The sequence below is a fragment of the Phyllopteryx taeniolatus genome, chromosome 21 (genome assembly GCF_024500385.1).
Source record: "Phyllopteryx taeniolatus isolate TA_2022b chromosome 21, UOR_Ptae_1.2, whole genome shotgun sequence".
NCBI classification, from domain to species: Eukaryota; Metazoa; Chordata; class Actinopteri; order Syngnathiformes; family Syngnathidae; genus Phyllopteryx; species Phyllopteryx taeniolatus.
The window spans coordinates 3,946,637-3,967,013 of NC_084522.1; the positions used below are offsets into that span (position 1 = coordinate 3,946,637).

General features: G+C 43.1%; 1 protein-coding gene across 4 annotated transcripts in view; it reads right to left on the reverse strand.

The window, feature by feature from the left end:
* The window catches only part of col11a2 (collagen, type XI, alpha 2), a 32,507-nt gene extending 15,795 nt beyond the window's left edge, over window positions 1–16,712 (reverse strand). For 2 of the 4 annotated variants that reach the window (XM_061760554.1, XM_061760553.1), the window contains exons 1-6: window positions 16,276–16,712; window positions 6,050–6,211; window positions 5,417–5,627; window positions 4,840–5,002; window positions 4,626–4,748; window positions 812–1,801 (exon numbers count right to left, since the gene is read on the reverse strand). In XM_061760554.1, coding sequence (XP_061616538.1) covers window positions 812–1,801; window positions 4,626–4,748; window positions 4,840–5,002; window positions 5,417–5,627; window positions 6,050–6,211; window positions 16,276–16,393 — 1,767 coding nt within the window. In that variant the 5' untranslated portion in view covers window positions 16,394–16,712. The remainder of the gene's footprint in view (window positions 1–811; window positions 1,802–4,625; window positions 4,749–4,839; window positions 5,003–5,416; window positions 5,628–6,049; window positions 6,212–16,275) is intronic. The other 2 variants (XM_061760556.1, XM_061760555.1) reach the window with 1 other exon arrangement.
* Between the last annotated feature and the right edge of the window lie 3,665 nt (window positions 16,713–20,377).

Below are 20,377 nucleotides of genomic sequence, written 5' to 3' on the forward strand. Positions count from 1 at the left end.
GAGAACACAACACCATTGTGGTTGTCTCAGTGGCAACGCACATGTTTCACAAACATCTGGGAAAAGAAATGTCACCCGCCTGCCGACTATAAACGTCGCCTCGAGCGACGTTTAGTGAGTCGCCATGACTTAGATGACATTTCTTTTCATTGTATCGCAGGACAACGTTGACGGGGTTTGTTAGGGGCACTGGCCTACCAGAGCCGATATCCATCCCAGGAGAAGAAAACATCGCAACTGATGCTTTGGGATGTTAGCGGCGCTCACGACCAGAAAACAACCCTCCCACTTAAAGAAAAGCAGCCTCACAGAACATCTCCATGAATTCATTGCAAAGAATGAATCAAATCCGCTTCACGGAGGAAGTCGAGACTGTCGGAGCTTTGTGCGAGACTGCTTCGTTGACATGATCAGAAGGAAAGAGCTTTTTGGAAAAAAGACGAACAAAGAATGTGACAGCATGAACTGGTGTTGCGTTGCGTGCTCATAGAGTGCGTCATAATGGGTATCGTCGGGGCTCTTGCTTGTTTTTGCGCCAATCCATGCCGCATTCATTTGACTGGCGCGCGAACGCCTTCCTGACAGGAGGTCCGTTGCACAGTTCGGAGGTAAGAAGGAAAGTGCACAGTGAGCCATGCTTCACTGTGCACCCTGGTATCATATCATATGGACCGCACAGTGAAGAGCATATGATATATCAACAGAAAACCTCACATCTTGAAGGTCAGACAATCACCAAAAAAGCAGAAGATGGAAGAAGCTGACCTCCAGATGGCGCACGCGGGACATTCGACCCAAACCCGAGTCGTACCTGTTGGTAACCGTTGTCAAATTTCTTTGCTGGAACTCCGGTGCCACTCAGCGCGGTCTTGTCGAAGGGCGGGAATGGTTTGTGCAGGGACTTGATGTCCGTGTCCAGTACCGCCTTGGACTTTGTGGGTCTCTGGGGAGTGGGCCGGACAGGAGCAGCAGTGGTGAGGACCTTCTTCACGTTTTGCAACTTCTCCACCACTGTATTCATAGCTTTGCTGGCTGTGGGCTTGACGAGGGGGACTTTGGAGACCACCGTTTTGACTTTGACTTCTGACTTGGCTTGAGAAATTTTCGACGCTTTTGTAGGCTCTGCCTTTGCTGCTTTTGTGGCCTTGGGTGCTTTGGTAGCTTCTACTTTGGAAGCGGATGTCGCCGCACTCACAGTAGTCTTCTCTATTTTGACAACAGTCTTTGTTTTAGTAGTGGTTTCGCTTTTTGTGCCTTTCTTTTCTACCACAGTAAATTTGTTGTTGCTAGTAGCTTTAGCCTCATTGCTAACTTTGTTTTCAGTTTTTCCATTAACTTTGACCTTGACTTCTTTCACCTCGATGCTCGTTTTCCCATTGGCCTTTGACGTTGCTTTATCATTTCCGGCTTTCTTCTCAGCGGAGGACTTTCCATTACCGCTGACATACTTCTCAACGACCACCTTTCCATTTCCTTTGACCTCGGCTGAAGCTTTAGTGGTTTTCACCACGACGGCTTTTCCATTGACCTTCTCAGCAACCACTTTAGCGCTCTTAGCGGGGGCGGTTGTGGTCTTCACCTTAGCAGCCGATGTAGTCTTGATCTTGGACAAGAAGACAGTGGTGGCGGTGGGCTTGGTGGTGGGCTTGGATTTGGGCGGCTTGGCCGTGGAAGACTTGAGAGCTTTGTTGGGAATGGGAGGCTTGACTATTTTAAAGGTCCCCCCCTTGACTGGCTTAGCTGGGGTCGGCTTGGCTTTGACTGGGGCGGCTTTGGTGGGGGCGCCCTTCCTGTTTGTCTTCTAAAGTCCGAGTTTATCGTTCGGTTGAGGTGTTTAATGTTTGCGAGCGAGGTGGCAAAGACACAGAGAGCAGGAGGAGGAGATGCGCAGGGTTGGGAAGGGGGGACAGAAGGGGAGAGAAAGACAAGAGTGGCTGTGTTGAGAATCAATGACATCAAGATGGCAAAGGCTTGGATAATTTACTGAGACTGCACAGGCATTACTGGATACAGCAGAGTACTTTGTCATTTTAACCAATCAGGAGCACAGAAGACATTCAATTTCCCCTCATTGACCCCAGTGACTGATCTCTCCAGTAATGCCATTCTCATCATGAAACAACAAAGCGGCATTGCTGGCCTGATCACAACCGAGCCGGTTGTTGGGCGGAGGCGCGGAGGGCGTGGCTGTTACAGGCGGGAAAAAATAAACACGTCACAAATACTCTGACATCCAGTACGCACGCGTACAGTCACGCCTCGTTAGTCACCCAAAGCATTCGCACTGTCAAAAAGACTCAAACAAACACACGTACGGTATATTCTTATAAGCAGTGATGTGTAAAGGTGCTTGAAATGGTGATGCAGAATGACAAACTCTCCTGTTAGTTTTGCAGAAGAAGAGTATTCAACATATACAAAGTACCTTGTAGTTAATTAAACATGCCCTGCGTTAATGATTGCTGTTCCTGAGAAACAATATAACAGAAGGGTTGAGAAAGGCACATTTGAATCACCTGTAGAGCAGATCAAAACTTATCGAAATGACTAAACCACCGTTTCCACCAAGTAGTCCAATTTGGTCCTGTTTGGTATGGTTCAACTGTGTTCTCTGTTTAAGGCTTTCACTGTGATTCTCACTTTTTGGGACCGCATTTTTGGGAAGCTCAGTGATAGGGTGCCTAAAGGGCGTGGCTAGACGATCGTTTGGTCTTCAGATTGGTGGATAGAAAAATATGTGAGAAGAACATGCCCAGCAGAAAGAAGACATCTAGCAGGATGGCTTTCCTGTAGATCTCAGTGGTCACTTTACAAACGTGGTGGACCTTAGTGGCCGCTTGATGGAAATGAAGGAGGGCACCTGATTTCGTTAAGAACTGGCCTGCAGAGGCCTCACAACGACGAGGAACTATATTCTTATCCTTGGCGTCACCCAACCATCCATACGGAGTTACCAGTTTTATGTCTTACCACTTACTGTGGAATGTGTGAGCTCAGTGGTTTCTTGGTTTTATCTTCGGCTTTCAAAAGTTCTCTAGAAATAAATTTGGATCGGATTTGGAACCAAAGTAGAAGTCATCCATCAGTTTTTCCCATTTGATGTCAGAGATACGAGCGATGCGCCCAGTTTAGCCACGCCCGTTTCCACCGCCGCAACAACCCAGCCGTGTGGACACATCAACACACATGACATGTAAATGACAAAAAAAATGTAAAAAGCAGCAATGTTAATTTGTTGAGATGAGGAAAACGTGAGCGGTGGTGCGCTTGTGGCTTCCTCTTCATATTCGCTATGTTCGTGGTGGTCCTATTCCTCATCAAAGCACTGATGGGCGGGGAGGGCGAGGAGGGGATGGGGAGCGAGGAAGGAATGCATGATGGGGGGGGAAAAGAAGGTGGGTGAAGCTGGAGGAAGAGGAACAACCAAGAGATTTTACTCTCCATTCCTCAGAGCACAAGAGCAAGTCTGGAAACGTTCTCGACAAATAGAGGAGGAAAAAAGGAATAAATAAAAACCTCACTGATTTATTCATCCACAACTGGACATATGAACACACAGTCTATGAGGAAAAGCTTGTTGTCAATTATCTTTTTGTGGTTTTTTTGTTGCTATCTGGGATGAAAAAAGCGTGAGGAGGCGAAGCCCCGCCGCCATGTGCACAACCAGTCTCAGTAAGCAAAGAGGCTCCACCTTCAGCCATCTTCATGACAAAGACAAATGTAGTCCACCTCACCCCAACTCCCCCAAACCCGCCGGCCCACCGCGAGTCGAGAAGACATTTGCTTATCAACCCAACGGATGAAGACGTTGGGGAGGAAAGTGATGCTAATGCATGGGTGGGGAGAGGTTTAGGGAGGTGGAGGTGGGGAAGGAGGGCTTATGGAGAACAGCACTTTGATGACCTGTCAAAATCCTCAAAACCCAACTTGTTTTTTTCCTGAGGCTTTGACGTGGACTATCACATGAGTTTTATTCCAAAATATGAAGGAAGAGGAGCTCTGCGTATGTGTGATCCAGTTGCAAATGTTGAATGGAGGCAACTGGGCTTTTCTTGGTTGAAGATGTTTCCTCTTTAATCCAAAAGGTCTCTTCATGACTAAATTGGTGTGGAGCGCCCTATTTGTGTCTCTGGTGGGTGTGTCCCTTGGGGGTGGTCACATGAGGGTTGTTGTCGTTGTTGTTGTTGATGCTAAACCTCCTCCTCTGGCCCTTGTTTGACATCGATGGCTTCTTTTCCACCTCTTGAAAAGCAGAAGCCCTCTCTCTGTTCAGAGTTTGGAGAATATTGTCCTCAAAGGACTGTCCCTTCTTTTTTGAGAGACAAATTACCTGCTGACTCTGGACCCTGAGAGTATGACCACCCCCAGGGGACAAACCCACCAGAGATACATTTAGAACAGAAGAAGCTTTTCAAACAAGAAACATCTTCAACAACCAAGAAGAGTCCAGTTGCCTCCATTCGACCTTTACGGATAAGAGTCGCTCATTTCTGTTCTTGATCATAGTGAAAGTGATCTCATTTTACTTCAGTCGATTCCGTTCGGACTGGCCGAACCATCTAAACGTCCGGAACACAGCGATGCTGGTGGAACACTCAAGTAGTGCATCTGCTTCTGCTACTCACGTATGTATTGGGGTCCTGCGCCTGCGTCTTGGGTAGGGGAGAGTCGCAGTCGGGGCTGTAGTGCTCACAGAAGTCGTAGGCGGCCTGAGCGTTGGAGGCGATCAGTAGCTGCTGAATGTCTCCCTGAGCGCAAAAACAGCCAGGACAAAGATCAGCGAGCAAGCCCTCCTGCTGCACCCCCCTCCTCTCGCCCGGCGCGGACTCAGCTCCTCACCTGGAACACTTCCTCGTCGAGCAGGCGTGCTCCAAACACGGTGATGCCGTTGGTGTCCAACTCAGCGTGGTTGCTGCGGGGCAGTGGGCGGCTCATCTTCTTCTTGCAGTCCAGCAGCAGCGTCACATTCTTCTTGGACACCGAGATTGCGATGCGGTGCCACCTGCGGGCGGGAGGAGAAAGCCACGGGCGAATAAATGTGTGACGTGATGAGGGGGTCCCAAAAAAATATCGACATGGTAGCTACTGTACTGATACTGAGTGCAAAGTAGCTAAAGTAGCCAATATGTAAATATATTTTGTGTCGGAGCAAGATTGTATGACTTATGACTTGCTTCACCTAAGAAATGATTGGACTAGACTTGCTTGAAATTTAGTCAGGGCTCAACTTGACTTACTTTGTTTTTTCCCCCCCCCCACAGTAACTTGGGACTTGCTTGAAACTTGAACATTAAGACTTGAGACCTACTTGTGACCTCAACATATGTGATTTACGTTCACCTCTGTTGTCGATACGCCGCCGTGCACTCGGAATTCACAACCCACCCCCACAAACAGATCGGCGCTCATTACTGACTTGCCATCAGCCAGGTTGATGCCCTTGAAGAGCGGGTAGTCCTCGGGGGCCGGCTTGCCGTGCTGGTCCTCGTACAGGAAGACGGGCGAGCGGCCCAACTCGATGCCCAGCTGCTGGACGCCCTGCTCGCTGTAGATAGAGAGGAGGAAGGCCTGGAGCCCGGCGTGGGCCTTCACCAGCGCCATGACGGAGAAGTTCTCCGGGAAGCGACCTGCAGACGACAAGATATTAAGAAACTGCATTGTTCCTGTAATTTTAAGATCTAACTTCTTGACAGAAAGCTCTGAGACGAATTTTGAACCTAGAATCATTGAGAGCGTGCAGAGCTTTCAGGTGATGACATTTATCAGGAGCAAAGCATCATGGGAGCTGGCGGTGGCGTACACATAATAACAGTCGGTCTGGCAGCTTAAAGCCACAAAAACTCCACTTGAGATCCTCTTGTGTCTCCTCACTCAGACGTAAGGCGTAATTACAGAGCATGTGCAAACATCATAATCAGACGTCGCTGATGATGATTGCAGGTTTGCCGCGCTCGGGAATTTCATCACAAAAGCGAGAAGATTGCACGTCAACGTGTTGTGCCGTAGAGAGCGCTTAGTTGGCTTAGCTTCTGGTAGTGTTTAAGCTTACCTGAGAAGAGCTGCTTGGTAGGGGCTGAGATCTGGGCCTTCTTGCCGATGCGATAGGCGTGGTCCGGGCTGCTGGAGCGGCGGGACGTGCAGAAGCCAGGAACTTTCTTCACGCCCTCGGGAAGAGTGGGAACCTGCAGGGCCTTCAGTACGTCCACTGGTTCTGGGGGCAAAGAGATCAACGTCAATTTCTCATCATGTCAGCTTTTCTTGCTTCACTCTTTGACCCGACAACGATCACAGGCCACGCATCACAATTTACCCGTTAAGCACAATATATTGCAGTTCATCTTTTAGAACTGATTGTTTTCAAACATTTATTTCGGTACAATTTATACTTAAATTATGTCATGGGTAATTATCTACTGTGCACAGAGAGCTAAATATTTTTTGAGGTGGTACTTGTTGTAAAAAGGCCGAGAACCACTGCACGAGAAGGACACACAATAACAACAAGCAATTGTAACCACACAGACAGAGTAAAAACGAGCTGAGGGGGAAAAAAGAAAAGAAAAGACCTAACCGACATTGGGATAAAGATTCCTTTCAGACCAAGATAGACAAACCTAAACATTGGAGACACTGAAGAAAGAAGCTAATTAAAGCTAATTAAAGTCAATAAAAGTGTGCCACTGAGCAGACAATTGGGCTGCTGAGGTTGAAGCTGAGCAACCCTGCACGTCTGAGTCACAAATTCCGTTTTTCACCGGACTCACATTTACACTCTTTTCCTGAGAAAGTAAAAGTGTCACAAAGTTTGATGGTGAGAGGAAGAGGAAAAACGACATGCTGGGAAGAGTCAGTCATCATTATTTCACTTTACAGCTATATCGCAGTTCGCCTCCTCGCTGTCCTGCTGTATCGCAATTTAACATCCATCCAATTTCTACATCGCTTCTCCTCATTAGGGTCACACCCGAGGACAATTTAGAGTCTTCAGTGACCCTAATGAGCGTGTTTTTGAAACGTGGCAGTAAACATGCAAATTGAACACAGGAACTCCCAATCTCAGAAATTCTGAGGCGGAAATGCTAACTACTCTGTTTTAACATCAATTTATTTTGCATTGAAATATGTTTACAATGTGTGTGAATAAGTTTGAATGTGATTACTAGATGTGCGAGGGGTATTTTAAGGCTTAAACTATAAAACTAATGTTTTTATTTTTCTATTCCAAAATTGTTATGTATTTTCTATACATTTTGTGGCCTTTTCACACTACCCTTGGTTTTCTTTGCGTTCATCACGGGGCAAGGTAGAACGGCCTTTATGTGTACGAGGGGATCACTGTACAGCGCGGTTCGGCATTCGCAACCGCAGAGCCACCAAAAATGACAATATCTGATAATTAGCCTTTGTTAGTGTTTACATATATCATATTTGTATAAATACGATATACATGTGTTTCACTTTCGTCGGAAGACACCAGCCGTAAAGACAACAACATTTTGTCAAGTTGGGCTTTCGGCAATCATCAACCCTTTGTTTTGCTCGTTTTCGCCCGGGTTTGGTGACGCCACGTTCCGCATACAGCGGGTAGAGTTTGGGAAACAGCGAAGGACATTCCAGACGTCTAAAGCCGTCATCACAGGTATTCGTGGTCAGAGATGTAGAGTGTGTGTGTGTGCGTGTGTGTGTGTGTCTGCTGTGGGGCTTCACAAGTGACAGTGTGGTTTTATGATGGCAGGATCAGATTGCAGCCCCCCCACCCCCCCCCCCCCCAGGTGGCACCAGTACAATGTGGCACTCTGTTTCCAGCTCACGTGAGGCCGAGGCCCTTCCTTCCTGCCGGGCTGCCATCACTCCCGCTAAAACAACACGCCAGCTTACGCCCGGCTTGGCCCGCACTGGAGCGGCCCGAAGATGAAACCGGACAAGTATATATATATATATATATATATATATTTTAATTTTTTTTATTTATTTATTTATTTTTTTTGCGTCATCATCATCTTAAGCACTCACAGATGGCCGCCACCCAATTACACGCGGTCATCGGGACAGGAAGCAGGCGTCAGACACACCCACTACACACACACACATAAACACACTCATGCATGCACATACAAACACGCGCACACACACACTGTACAGCATTTGTGGCTGGTTACAGTGTTCCGAGACTATTTTAACAAAACGCGCCTGTGTTAACCTGATAAACATCATTTGGGTCGTTCATGAATAATCATGGTTATTATCTTAATGGGGGGGGAAAAACGACTCTGGAATGATGTTTATTAAGAAACACACTACACTAGTGATTCTCAAACTGGGGGCCCCAGGGGGTCTGCGATCTGCGATCTGGGCCTACAAAATAATTTGCAATAAATTACTATGACGGATCATTTAAAAAAAAATAAAAATACATATTTTTAAAAATAAAAAATACACATTGGGAACAGCGCACCAATAAAACATAATAAACCAATTGCTGCTCCCTATCTTAGCTTTGGGTCAATTAAAAGCTCTGATATGATATTATCTATGTATGTATCTGACATCCCTGCGTGAATAAAATGATTTGAGTAAAGTAGTTAAAATGAGTAAAGTACTATTCTTTTGAGTAGAAGGGACTTTTTTTCGCGCATAAAGTTGTCTTTTTCCGAATAAAACGTGTATTATCCTGACATTTTTTAAATTCAATTAAAACATTCTTACTACAATGCTTCTCTTGTTAAACTTTGACTTTGAGATCATATCACGATTTTATCTCGGAAATATCCAACATTATTCTTGTAAAATTACAAGTTTTTATCCTGACAAAATAAGACTGCTTTTGTAAAGATTTTCGCGATTTTTTTTCGACACAAATTCTGAGTTTATCATTACATACACGAGAGACATCATAACATTACAATTATATATGCATTACACAACACAATATCGAACACACAATATGGCTCAGGGCGGCACGGTGAGCGACTGGTTAGCACATCTGCCTCACAGTTCTGAGGACCGGGGTTCAAATCCCGGCCCCGCCTGTGTGGAGTTTGCATGTTCTCCCCGTGCCTGTGTGGGTTTTCTCCGGGTAATCCGTTTTTCTCCCACATCCCAAAAACATGCATGGTGGGTTAATTGAAGACTCTGAATTGCTCGTAGGTGTGAATGTGTGCGCGCATGGTTGTTTGTTTATATGTGGCCTGCGATTGGCTGGCAACCAGTTCAGGGTGTACACCACCTCACGCCCGAAGATAGCTGGGCTCGGCTCCAGCACGCCCGCGACCCTAGTGAGCATACAGCGGTACAGAAAATGGATGGATGGAATATGGCTCAGAAGGTAAAAATCAATAATCGATGCGTTTAATGATCCCCAGAGGGAAAATCTCTATTTAACTTTAACACATACAGAAAAATAGACTCTCAGGGGTGTGAAGCTTTGACAAATTAAAAGGAGGGCATCAACACAAAAGGACCAGGATGAGCAACATAATATTTAAAAAAATAAAAATATTAAAAGTATCTCATTTTTATTTAATTTCCATAATAAATCATAATTAATTAAGCAATTATGTATTAAAATACATTTAAATATTAAATGTATATATAGATTTTAGTCATACATTTATTTTATTTTTTTTACCGTCAATTAAATAACCAATTATTTTTTAAAAGTAAGAAATAAATGCATATGAATGTTATTTGATAAAATTAATAAATATAAAATATATATAGATTTGTTTGATTTAGTAATATTTTATATTTGTACACTACTCGTTCATTTATTAATGAATTATTTCAAAAAACAAAAAACAAAATGTATAAATTTTTTTAAATTTTAATTAATTATTAGTTTTATATTTAATACGATCAATTAAAATACTATACATATCTATAATTAGTTAATTGTAGTATTTTGTCTTTTTTTTACAGTAAATTAATCAATTATTTAATAAATACATGTAAAAAATAAAAAATAGAAACAAATAGAATAGAACAATGTATATAGAAATTAGTTTTACTTTTTTCTTTTAGTAGTTACAAAATATCAACGAAACATGTAATAAAATAAACACATAAATATAACTGTTTATTTACTAATATGCTCGTCTTTTATTATTTACAATAAATTACCAAACTAATTATTTGATCAAATAAATGAAGAATTAAATTATATATATATTTATTCTACTTTTTTACTACTTACAAAATATCAATTAACCAATTATTTAACAAAATAAATGGATACATGTAAATATAAATGTGTTTATTTTATGAATATGGTTTTCTTTCATGATACAGCAATATAGAAAATGGATCGATGGATTTAAAATAAATCAATCAACCCCTTGTTTAATTAGATACATTAAAAAAATGAAAAGATACATTTGTAATTAATTTTAGGCAAAACCGCTACAGCAAAACTCTTGAAAATGCGCCGGATTAAAGAACGGACCGGGCCGCGTACTTTGCCCGATCCTGCTCGAGTGGTCGCGCCGTGTCAAATACCAGACACACACTCCAGCTGACATGCTGACCTCTCCCCTCTCACCTGTGCACAACCGACGCATTGTGAGGCAGGTCCGGCACGCGCTGACGCGCACACGCACTCGCACACGATGTCTGGAGGACACAGAGGTCGCAGGTAGCTGCCTCACAAACGAATACAGTGAACCCCCGACTATTTGCGGTTCGTTATTCAAAATTTCACTTATACATTATGCGTTTTATTTCTTTTTTTTTTTCTCTTTCTAGAATGCTCCAAGATGCCACTAGATGACACCGAAGTCCTGGCTACTAGGAAAATAGTAATTGGTGTCTATGGAGTATATTGAAGTGATATATCTCGACTGAGAGACAAACATCGTTGTGTGAAGGGAGTGGGCCAAGTTTAGCCTGGGTTGTTAGTGGAAAATATGGAGAGTCAAAATCAAATCATCTGTAAGCCATTTATTTAGGCGTCTCCCTGACAACAAACTTTTGCCAACTGGTCCACAGAGCCTATAATACTGTTGTATCTTGAGCCATTTTCCAAGTGAACGGACATTTTGGTATATGTTAGCGTTTGCTCCAGATTTAGCAGTCGCTTCCGCCCATCCGCTGACCACACGAGCGCGACCGTTAAGTACAGGTTAGAATTTATGGAGTTGCTAACAGGACGTACAGGGCAACAAATGTTTTTTTTTTTGTTGTTTTTTTTTTTAATGACCTAAAATAAGATCCACAAGCTGTTGAGTCTACAGGAAACCCTAGAAAATAAGCAGAAAATTATTGAAATGCTGAGTCAGCACACAAGTTGGACTCTGAAGCCAACAAGCTAACAAAATAATAAGAATAACAAGGCATCCAACTGTTATACTAGTTTAAAAGTTGGATTAAACGCAGGTTGATTGGTCATGGCTGAAGTGTGAGGCACAAGGATGATGTCATAGAAAAGTGAGTTTTGATGAGTCGCCGTCTCAGAAGCTACATTTGTGGAGCAACAGAGCTAACCCAAAACCCCACACAAAAAAGTAAACAATGAAAAGTGATATCATACGGTAAATGTTTCTGTGTCGCATTACAATGCATATTGTTACATTGCATAGCTGATCGGAATAATCCTACTATCAACTTCTGTTACGGGTCAATAAATGCACTCCAGTTTAAAGCTAATGCTAACGATACCGCACAAGTATTTCTTTTTATACTTTTGCACACAAGTTTTTAAAAGCGAAATGATTTTTACAGTCGCAGCCTCGTGGTTAGCACGTCTGCCTCACAGTACCTCCCACATTCCAAAAACAACTCTAAATTGTCCAAAGGTGTGAATGTGACTGTGAATGCTTGTTTGCCTCTTGCCCCAAATTAGCTGGGATAAGCGCCAAAAGGTGCTACTAGTATCACCAGTGGTACACAGGCTTCCTCTAGTGGAAAGAAAAAGAATTACTGCCCAAGTAGAGTTCAGTTGTATTTAGCTTTTTAGTACAATACATATGCATTTAATCTTTAACAATTGTTTTAACTTATGTGAAATCTATCTTAATTTAATGATTTACTTTTTTTTTTCTTTCTATATTTAAGCGCAAGTTAAAGGGAAATTTAAGGCATCGTGAGCACAAATGGTCCTGCCACGTTTCATCGCGTAGAGTGTGCTTGTGACGTGTGTGTGTGCGCGTGCGTTTGTTTCTGTTGTCTCGTGCGGTTTGGGGCAGCGATGCCACAGTCCCGTTTTGGAAGCGATGGGTGGATGCGGACGCCGCAGTGGATGGAACCCGGAGGCCAGCAGCAGGACACACAAACCAAATGGGAGTGACCGCAGTGGCAGTTTAGGGAGCGTGCCAGAATTCCACTCAACACTTTTGTCTGGTCCGACTGTCAGAAGTTTTACTGACTGGATGTGTTTCCCCAGCAAAATGCTGGAAAAAGGGAGGAAAATGTCAGAAATTTGCTCCGTGAGTGTCAGTGGAGGCAAAATAATTCAACTTAAAAAAAAAAATAAAAAATAAAAAAAGCTTTCATAGTTTTGACTAAATTATCATAAAAAAATATGACAGTTAACAGTTAGCCTTGCTTCTTCTACATGATCTATTACAACTACTAGTATGGGTACAGTGCTGCCTCCTACAGGTCAGTATTGGTACTATAACAGACATTAGGTTTGGCGGGAGGAGAGGTGGCGTCATCTATCAATTATCTATCCATCTGTCCATCCATCAATCCATCTATCTGTCTAACCATGTGCAAGGATAGGCGGGATGAACTCATAACCGCACCATGACTTCAACAAATCCCAAAATATTCCTTTCGCAAACTCTTTGCACCTAATGGGAAACCTCAGAATTGTTGTATTTAGCCACAAAAACACATTCAACAGCGCATAACGTCTACCATTCTATAGCTCCCAGCTGTGAATATTTGTTTCCAAACTGCGCGGCGCGTGTCTATGTCTGGAAAAGACATGACGTGCACGAACATCACAAGCCGAGCTGGCCTCCCGCGCCGCGCCAAATAACAGTGAGCAGGAATAACCTCGTCCACAGACCGCGGCCTATCATTATGGCGCTGGCCATTCTTCTCCCCGCGGAGCGACGCCTAGCTCCTCGACGCTCAAAGCTGCCAGAACGCGTGGGTGGACGCTCCATGTGCTCCCTCAAACCTGCAGTGATGATGCGGTTTGGAGAAGAGGGAGGGGTAAGGGAGGATCAGCTGGGACTGCAGGACGGTCGACCCAAAATTAGTGTCAGTTAGCATTCAATGCTAACAGTGCTAATACATCCATATTGTTTTGTCCACTGAGTAGACATTCAAAGACACACACAAATTGTATTGTGGCCACAATATAGATAGAACGGGCACACAAAATTCGAATTTGTGCCCATGAAATAATACATTGTGACCACAAAATACTAGTTTGTGGCCATGAGTTTGCGATAACGAGCGCACGGAATACTAATTTGTGGCCACGAAATCCGAAATTGTGAGACAATTTACTAAATTATGTCCGCAAAACACAAACTACTCAGTTACAAATGAGCATGAAATACTAATTTGTCACCACAAAGTTGGTATAACCATGAGATTTTTCTAAAGTCAAACGTGCGGTTAAGCAAATGTTAGTGTGCTCCGTTTGCTTACCCAGACATCGAGTTGTTCATGGGAATGATCAGAAACCCACAAATTTGTATTTCACGCACACATTCCTATTCCTATTTTTGCGACCACAAACTTTTGCACAGGGAGCAAAGAAATGCAGGAAATGTAAGCCCGAGCTTCAAAAGCACAGACTGACCCTTAGGAACTTCCGCAAGAAATTCCGTTTGGTGATCGGAGTGGACCAAGAGGGGTGACTTAGCGCCCGGAGGTGGAGAACAGAAGGTGAGGTGGAGAACTGAGTCAGGACGGAGGAGGAAGAGGCCCTCACAGACACTCCATTCAGAGGAGGCCATGTTGTGTTTATCCAGGAAGACGGGCACAGAGCGTCCTTTGAGGAACTCTCTTTTCTGCTTTGAAACGGAACCGTACGGAGGAGGAACATCCATGTGGACAAAATGTTTCTCCTTTCAACAGAACCTCTTTCATGGCTCCTTCTGGGAGATGAGCCTCCCTCACCTCTGCCTCACCTGACATGTCTCCTCCAATCACAGTGGTGGATTTGGTGTCATTTTATTGTCCTGTTAGGCCGACTGCTGACTGTCTCTTACTTAACTCTTTAGCAAGCAATACAAATAAAGCATCTACCCAATGGTTGAAATGTCACTTAATGGTAAGGAGAAAGAAAAAAAAAACAAAGTTAAAAAGTTATCTTTAAAAAAAAAAAAGAAAAAAAAAAGAAATAAGGAGTTCAAATGTTTGGGAACACCGAATTCACAGAATTTTTGCAATTTCTTTTGGATTGTTTCATTGCTGTTTTTTGTATGGAAATATTGTAGAAAATACAAAATACAGTATGACCATAGGGGCTATTTCTATCTTCATCGCATGTGTTAGCTGCAACGGCACACCTTTATGTGAGTTTGACCATAGAAAATTGTGTTGTAATTTAAATTATTCCTTCGAGCAAATGGTTGAACTAGCATCTATGGTCATGGTAAAGGTCCTTAAAAATGATTATTTGCTTTTTAATGGGCTCTACTGTTTGGTCGGATGGAGAATTAAAAGGTTAATGTCCCTAAAACGAGATTAATTACCTCCAAATTTTTGGCTGGCACAGGTGTGAACTCAAGGCCGGGGGGCCAGATTTGCCCCCCACCCTTTTTTTTTTTTTTTTTTTTAAATGGCCCACTAAAGCTAATCTGTCCTAAAAATCTAATTTTCTACCACCAAATTACTTCTTTAAATATAAATTGAACTATAGTTCTAAACAGTGGACCGCAGCTATTCAATAGCGAAAAGCTACGAATAATTGACGCTTCGTTAAATAGGCATGAAAAAATATTGCCCCCAAAAATGCTAATACATTAGGAATCAGGTAAAAAAAAATAATAATAATAAAAACAAAAAATATATATATATATAAATAAATAATAATATAGAATATGCAGGGGTTTCTGTGAAAAAAATGGGGGACAGTTAAAAAAAAAAAAAAAAAAAAAGGTAAAAATCGAGAACTTGGTGAATATGTAATGCCCAACCGCGAATATATGGGGGTCCACTGTACTTAAATATTTGGTTATCACTATTTGACTAATTTCTAATTGAATTTGTTGCTATGTGAAGCACCATGAGTTTTCTCATTTGAAAAATGTCACAAAAATAACTTATTAACTTACTAATCATATCGAGGGGGCGGGTGGGGTGGGCGAGCAGGTACAAGAAGAAGGTGGGGGCTGGCTTGTGAGGGGGTGGGCGCGAGTGCACGTCACTCTGCCAATATCAAACAAACTTATAGAGAGGCGCTTTCACGCACGCGTAAACATACGCGCGAGACACACTGGGCGCTTTTTACTCTGCACCAACCTCCATAAGAAGCCATTCATGAGCGACAAAGTCCACATGGACTTGGAAGAACACACTGGAGGGGAGGGGGAAGTGCGGGATGCCTACGTCACAATTGAACACATTGTCCTAAATTTGATGTTTTTTTAGTCTATTAACTGAACGTATTAATTGCACGTACAAGTGTCAACAGAGGCGGCGGAACCAGGGGGGCACTGGGGTCATCCCCCCCCTTCCCGTCCCCACAAACACACTTTTTGGCTTGCCTTTGATGTGCTCCTTTTAACATGTTTTTTTCACACCCGTGCTTATCAGTAGCATAATTATATGTATCAACCCATCAAAGTGGGTGATGGGTATTGCATGTGTTAGCATGGTTGCCCTCTTTGTTGGAAGTGCCCCCCACCCCCAACTCCACGAGTTGTTCCGCCGCCTCCGTGCGTCAATAATCGGCAGCGACGCGCACGATGACGCGCACGCGCACCAGGAGGCACCACTGGGCGCGCTGGTGCTCAGGCTGCGATGGGTGGCATGGGCACGCGCACGTGCACAGCCAGCTAAAAAGTGACAGATAAGGCAAAAATAGACACTTGATTTTTTTTGTGTGTGAAAAAAAAATTTGAAAAATAACTGCATGGTGACATTTAAAAATTGAAAGTTTTTTTTAAAAATAACCAATCAGAGTGCAGATCCCCAAAATGTTTTTCCACCCCCTCGCACTTCTTTATACATTTGCATCCATTATGTGAGCTTTCCAATCTCATGGATGACCTCCTACATTTTGTTAACGTCCCACATACAGTCTGGACTGTATGCAGCAAATTAAGGCAAACAACCGTTAAAGTGGAGGAAAAGACGAAGGCAAGATCTTACCTGCCTGCGCCGGGGTGCTCTGGCACAGTGCGAGTACCAGGGCGACCAGGGCGACGGAGGTCAGTTCCGGGCTCCACGGCCTCCTTTTCTTCCGGAAAGGGCAATCTGCAATATCCATAGTGATGCAGCGGTGTGCGGGGGAGCGCGGAGCGGCGGCTGCTGGATGCGAGGGTGTCCTCTCCCAGAAAGCCAGCCGACGAGAGGCAGCTGACTGAACTTCCTACGTGGTGACAGGACTAAAAAAAAAAAAAAGAAAGGAAGAAAGGAGAGAGCCACCAAAGTGAGGGCAGGGGGGGCAAAAAAAAAAGGGCTTTGAGGGGCAGCCCTTAAAGCTCCATGGAGTCTGCCGAAGTGCGGGGCACAGACACCTGGAAGCTCGCGCTTTCTCTCACCCTTCCCACACTTTACTTTCTCCCACCCGAGTGAGAGTGTGTGCGAGGAGGGAGGGAGGGAGGGAGAGAGTCAATGTGGGTGGGGGAGAGAGGAAAGTGGGGCGTGCGTCAGTGTGCTCTTTTTGTGGCGTTTCTAAAGATTGCTCATAACATAACATCAGAGCATAAAAGCGATTTTCAAAAAAAAGATTCACGTTATTATCATCTGTGCCATCTTTAAAAAAAAAAAAATCTTTATACGGTTTTGAAATCACCAAAAAAAGACCTCTCCAGCACAAGATGCGAGCGAGCGGCAGGAAGGCCAATCCCATCTCTGTCCGCGCTTTAAACCACGCCCCCAAGCAGCCCGGGTGCCGATTGGCCCATCCGACGTGGCCCAGTGCCGCCGCTCGTGTGACCAAAGTGATTGCAATCCATCATGTGACCAAAGTGATTGCAATCCACCTCATCGTTATCATCACCTTCCATTGCACACAATAGAGGTTCTAATTCCAATTCTATTCCTGCTATTTTTAACAGAGGTACATTCTGCAATTTGCACGAACATGTTTTCCATATTGTTGTCACGTGTGGGAGATTGGAAGATGTCTTTACACTTCTTGCGAATGTTTTGAAACGTTGGTGTTGCTGTTTCTGGGAAGGAAGACACATTTAAGTGCCAGCTTTTAATTTTTGTTTTTTTTTTTTCACTCGGGGAAGCCAAATTGGCAAAAATGTAGATTGTGCACAAAATATGAATTTGTAGGCCATGACATACTAAATTTGTGTTGACGAAATAGTTAGGTGCAGACACGAATTAGATAAAGTCCAAAGTGCCCATGAAATACTAATTAGTGGAAATGAAATAGGTATAAAATACTAATTGGTGGCAACAAAATACCATTATGAAGTTACAAATTAGATGTAATGTGTGATCAAAATACTAATTTGTGGCCATAAAATAGGTACCGTAACCACTCACTATATTGCGGTACACTAATTGTGTTTTCAGTGCATCGCAGATTTTTTGTAAAGGTCAATTTAGTACAGTTACTCACCGATGCATCCTGATACAGCTAGCATTATTTGCTATATGATTTTGATTGATTCACATACGGTCAAATGGGCTTTTATTCTTTGCAGAATAAGAAACTTTTATGAACCTTCCCGGAATGCCACGGTTTATAACACGAGTCGCAAGAGTTTGATGAAATAAATTCACAAATACCGACCTTTAGCCCTTGCAGTATAGCTAATGCACACACTCACAACATTTTGGACAGAAACAAATGCAAGTAAAGAGCAATGTTTAGCTTGATTTTCTATAACTACGGTACTGTACTTAAAAGCATCACTGTAAAGAATTGTGGGATAGGATATGCCGGCCTAGTTGCCATAATGCTTTTTTTGCTGACTACATTGCCAAGACCGTGAGTGTGAGGCATAGTACCAATGCTTGAATCTAATTAATGGGGGGAAGAGAACACATTTTTAGGGGTGGCATTTCCCATACACATGTTTTGCCGTACATATTGACTGTATATCTACAAAATAATAAATACATCAATCATCTATCCATCCATTGTAGAATTTAAGACCAGAGATGAAAACAAAAGAGAATTCAAATGTGTCAAATCTGTCTTTCTAATTGATAACATAAAAGTTTGAATGATGATGAATGAAAGTATATTTATGATGGTTTTCCTCACCGGTAACAGAACTCTTAAAGCTTCTGTACTAAATTTACAAGATAAGATAATGTTTAGTTCTGTTCAACACGTTGTCAGTGAGTCGGCTTAGAAGGTTCCCCCCTCCCCAAAAAAAAGAAAAAAGCTTTAAGGGGGCGTCCCCGTGTGAAACTGCAGGGTGGTGTGGGGGGTTGAGCTTTGATGGCGAAGGAGAGCGAGCAGCTGAGCACCCAAACTATCATCTTGGCTGCTGCATCCAGCAATTATCTCGAAGGAATGTATAAAAAAAGCTTGTTCGGTTTTCATACCTACATATTACTAAGAAAAATATGAATTTCCATGTTGTTGGGAGCAAAAAAAATAAAATAAAAATTCTGTCAGGACCATAAAAAAAAATAAATAAAAAGAACATGCCAGGCACGCAGACGCAGGAAAGTTCTGCACTGTGAACACCGTGATGCCTTTTTTTCCTCTTCAAAAAAAGCGAAGAACTAAGTTTTGTGACGAAAGGTACTAAAGTTCTTGGTATGGCCCGTGTTATGTCTGCTGGACCAGACCTTGAAGGTGCCAGGAGGCGGCACATGTAGTGGGCGCTAGGCTCTCAAAAGATGCGAATATCAAAACGTAGTTTGCCTGCTTGAAGGAAAATTCATATAAACTTGATATAAAAAGTCTACACACCCCCGTTTAAACGGCAGGTTTTTTTCTAAAATAAAAAAAATGAGACTAAGCTGAATCATTTCGAAACTTTTTCCACCATTAATGGGACCTATAACATGTATGACTCAATTGAAAAAGAAGTAATCTTTTCAAGAGGTGAAATAAAATAACTGTGATAATGTGGTTGCATAAGTATGTACACCCTCTTATGACTGAGGATGTGGCTGTGTTCAGAATTAATCAATCAGATTCCAACTCATGATCAGTAGAAGTCAGCAAACACCTGCCACCATTTGTGCCTCTGATTAACCCCAAATAAAGTTCATCTGTATGTAAAAAAAAAAAACAAGAAAAAACACCAAAGATATAAAAAACGATGAGAGAGGTATTAATTTAACAATGTGTTTAGTATAGAGGCTGGAGTGCATGTTTCACGCGGCTGATCAATTAAAAACACCCCCCAGCCCAATTTTGGACACCCCCGGATTCGCAGGCGTACCTAATAAATTACATATTTTCTACCTTTATTTTTCTGCATCACTCGTTGCCAGAGCAACAGTCACAAGGTGCTGAGTGGTAAAGGTCTCAAATTGTGTGACATCACGGCAATCAAAGTGGACGTAAGGTACATCCCACTCGAGCAACAGGTGCTTCCACAATCAACCTCGTCAAAAGCGCTTGAAGAGAACTTTTCAATGAGATCGTTCATCATCTCCCTCCGCATGAGGGACAATGTCGGTTCCCTGGCTCGGTGGAGAAGATGAGAGAGGCAAGCCAGGAGCTGAAAAATTCAGCTCTAGGGCGTCTCTCTCTCTCTCTCTCTCTCTCTTGCTTTCCCTGAGTTCCAAAAGTAGAAGCTTATAATTAAACTAAAGCAGCCATGTTATATTGCTGACTTCCTTGAAAAGTCTGTACTTTACAGGGCAGGGCACATACACATACACACACCACAGTTCACCAAAATAGATCATGATGGAGGGAGGAAACGGTGGGGTTGGGAGGTGGGGGGGGGGGGGTCTTTTCACGCCTGTGAGGGTCATGCAGAGAGGCAGTGCCAGCGTTATCCAGACCGAGGCCGAGGGGTGCCAGGTAGAGGAGGAATTTAGACGGAGAATGGGTCAGTGATTCTGGGCTGCGGCCGCAGGACACGCCCAGCAAGCCGCATACCTCAAATAGGCAGGAGGTGTTTTATTTATTTATTTTTTTATTTCAGTGTGAAATGTGGCAGTCAGCACCTTGAGATATAAAAAATATATATATTCCATGTAAATGTGTATTTCTGTCATGTAGCATGCACTAAATTTTAGTGGTAAGTACATGAACTTCAAAGTGAGATTCCATACATTATGTGTTGGGATCTAGAAAGTATGTAAGGGGCATTTT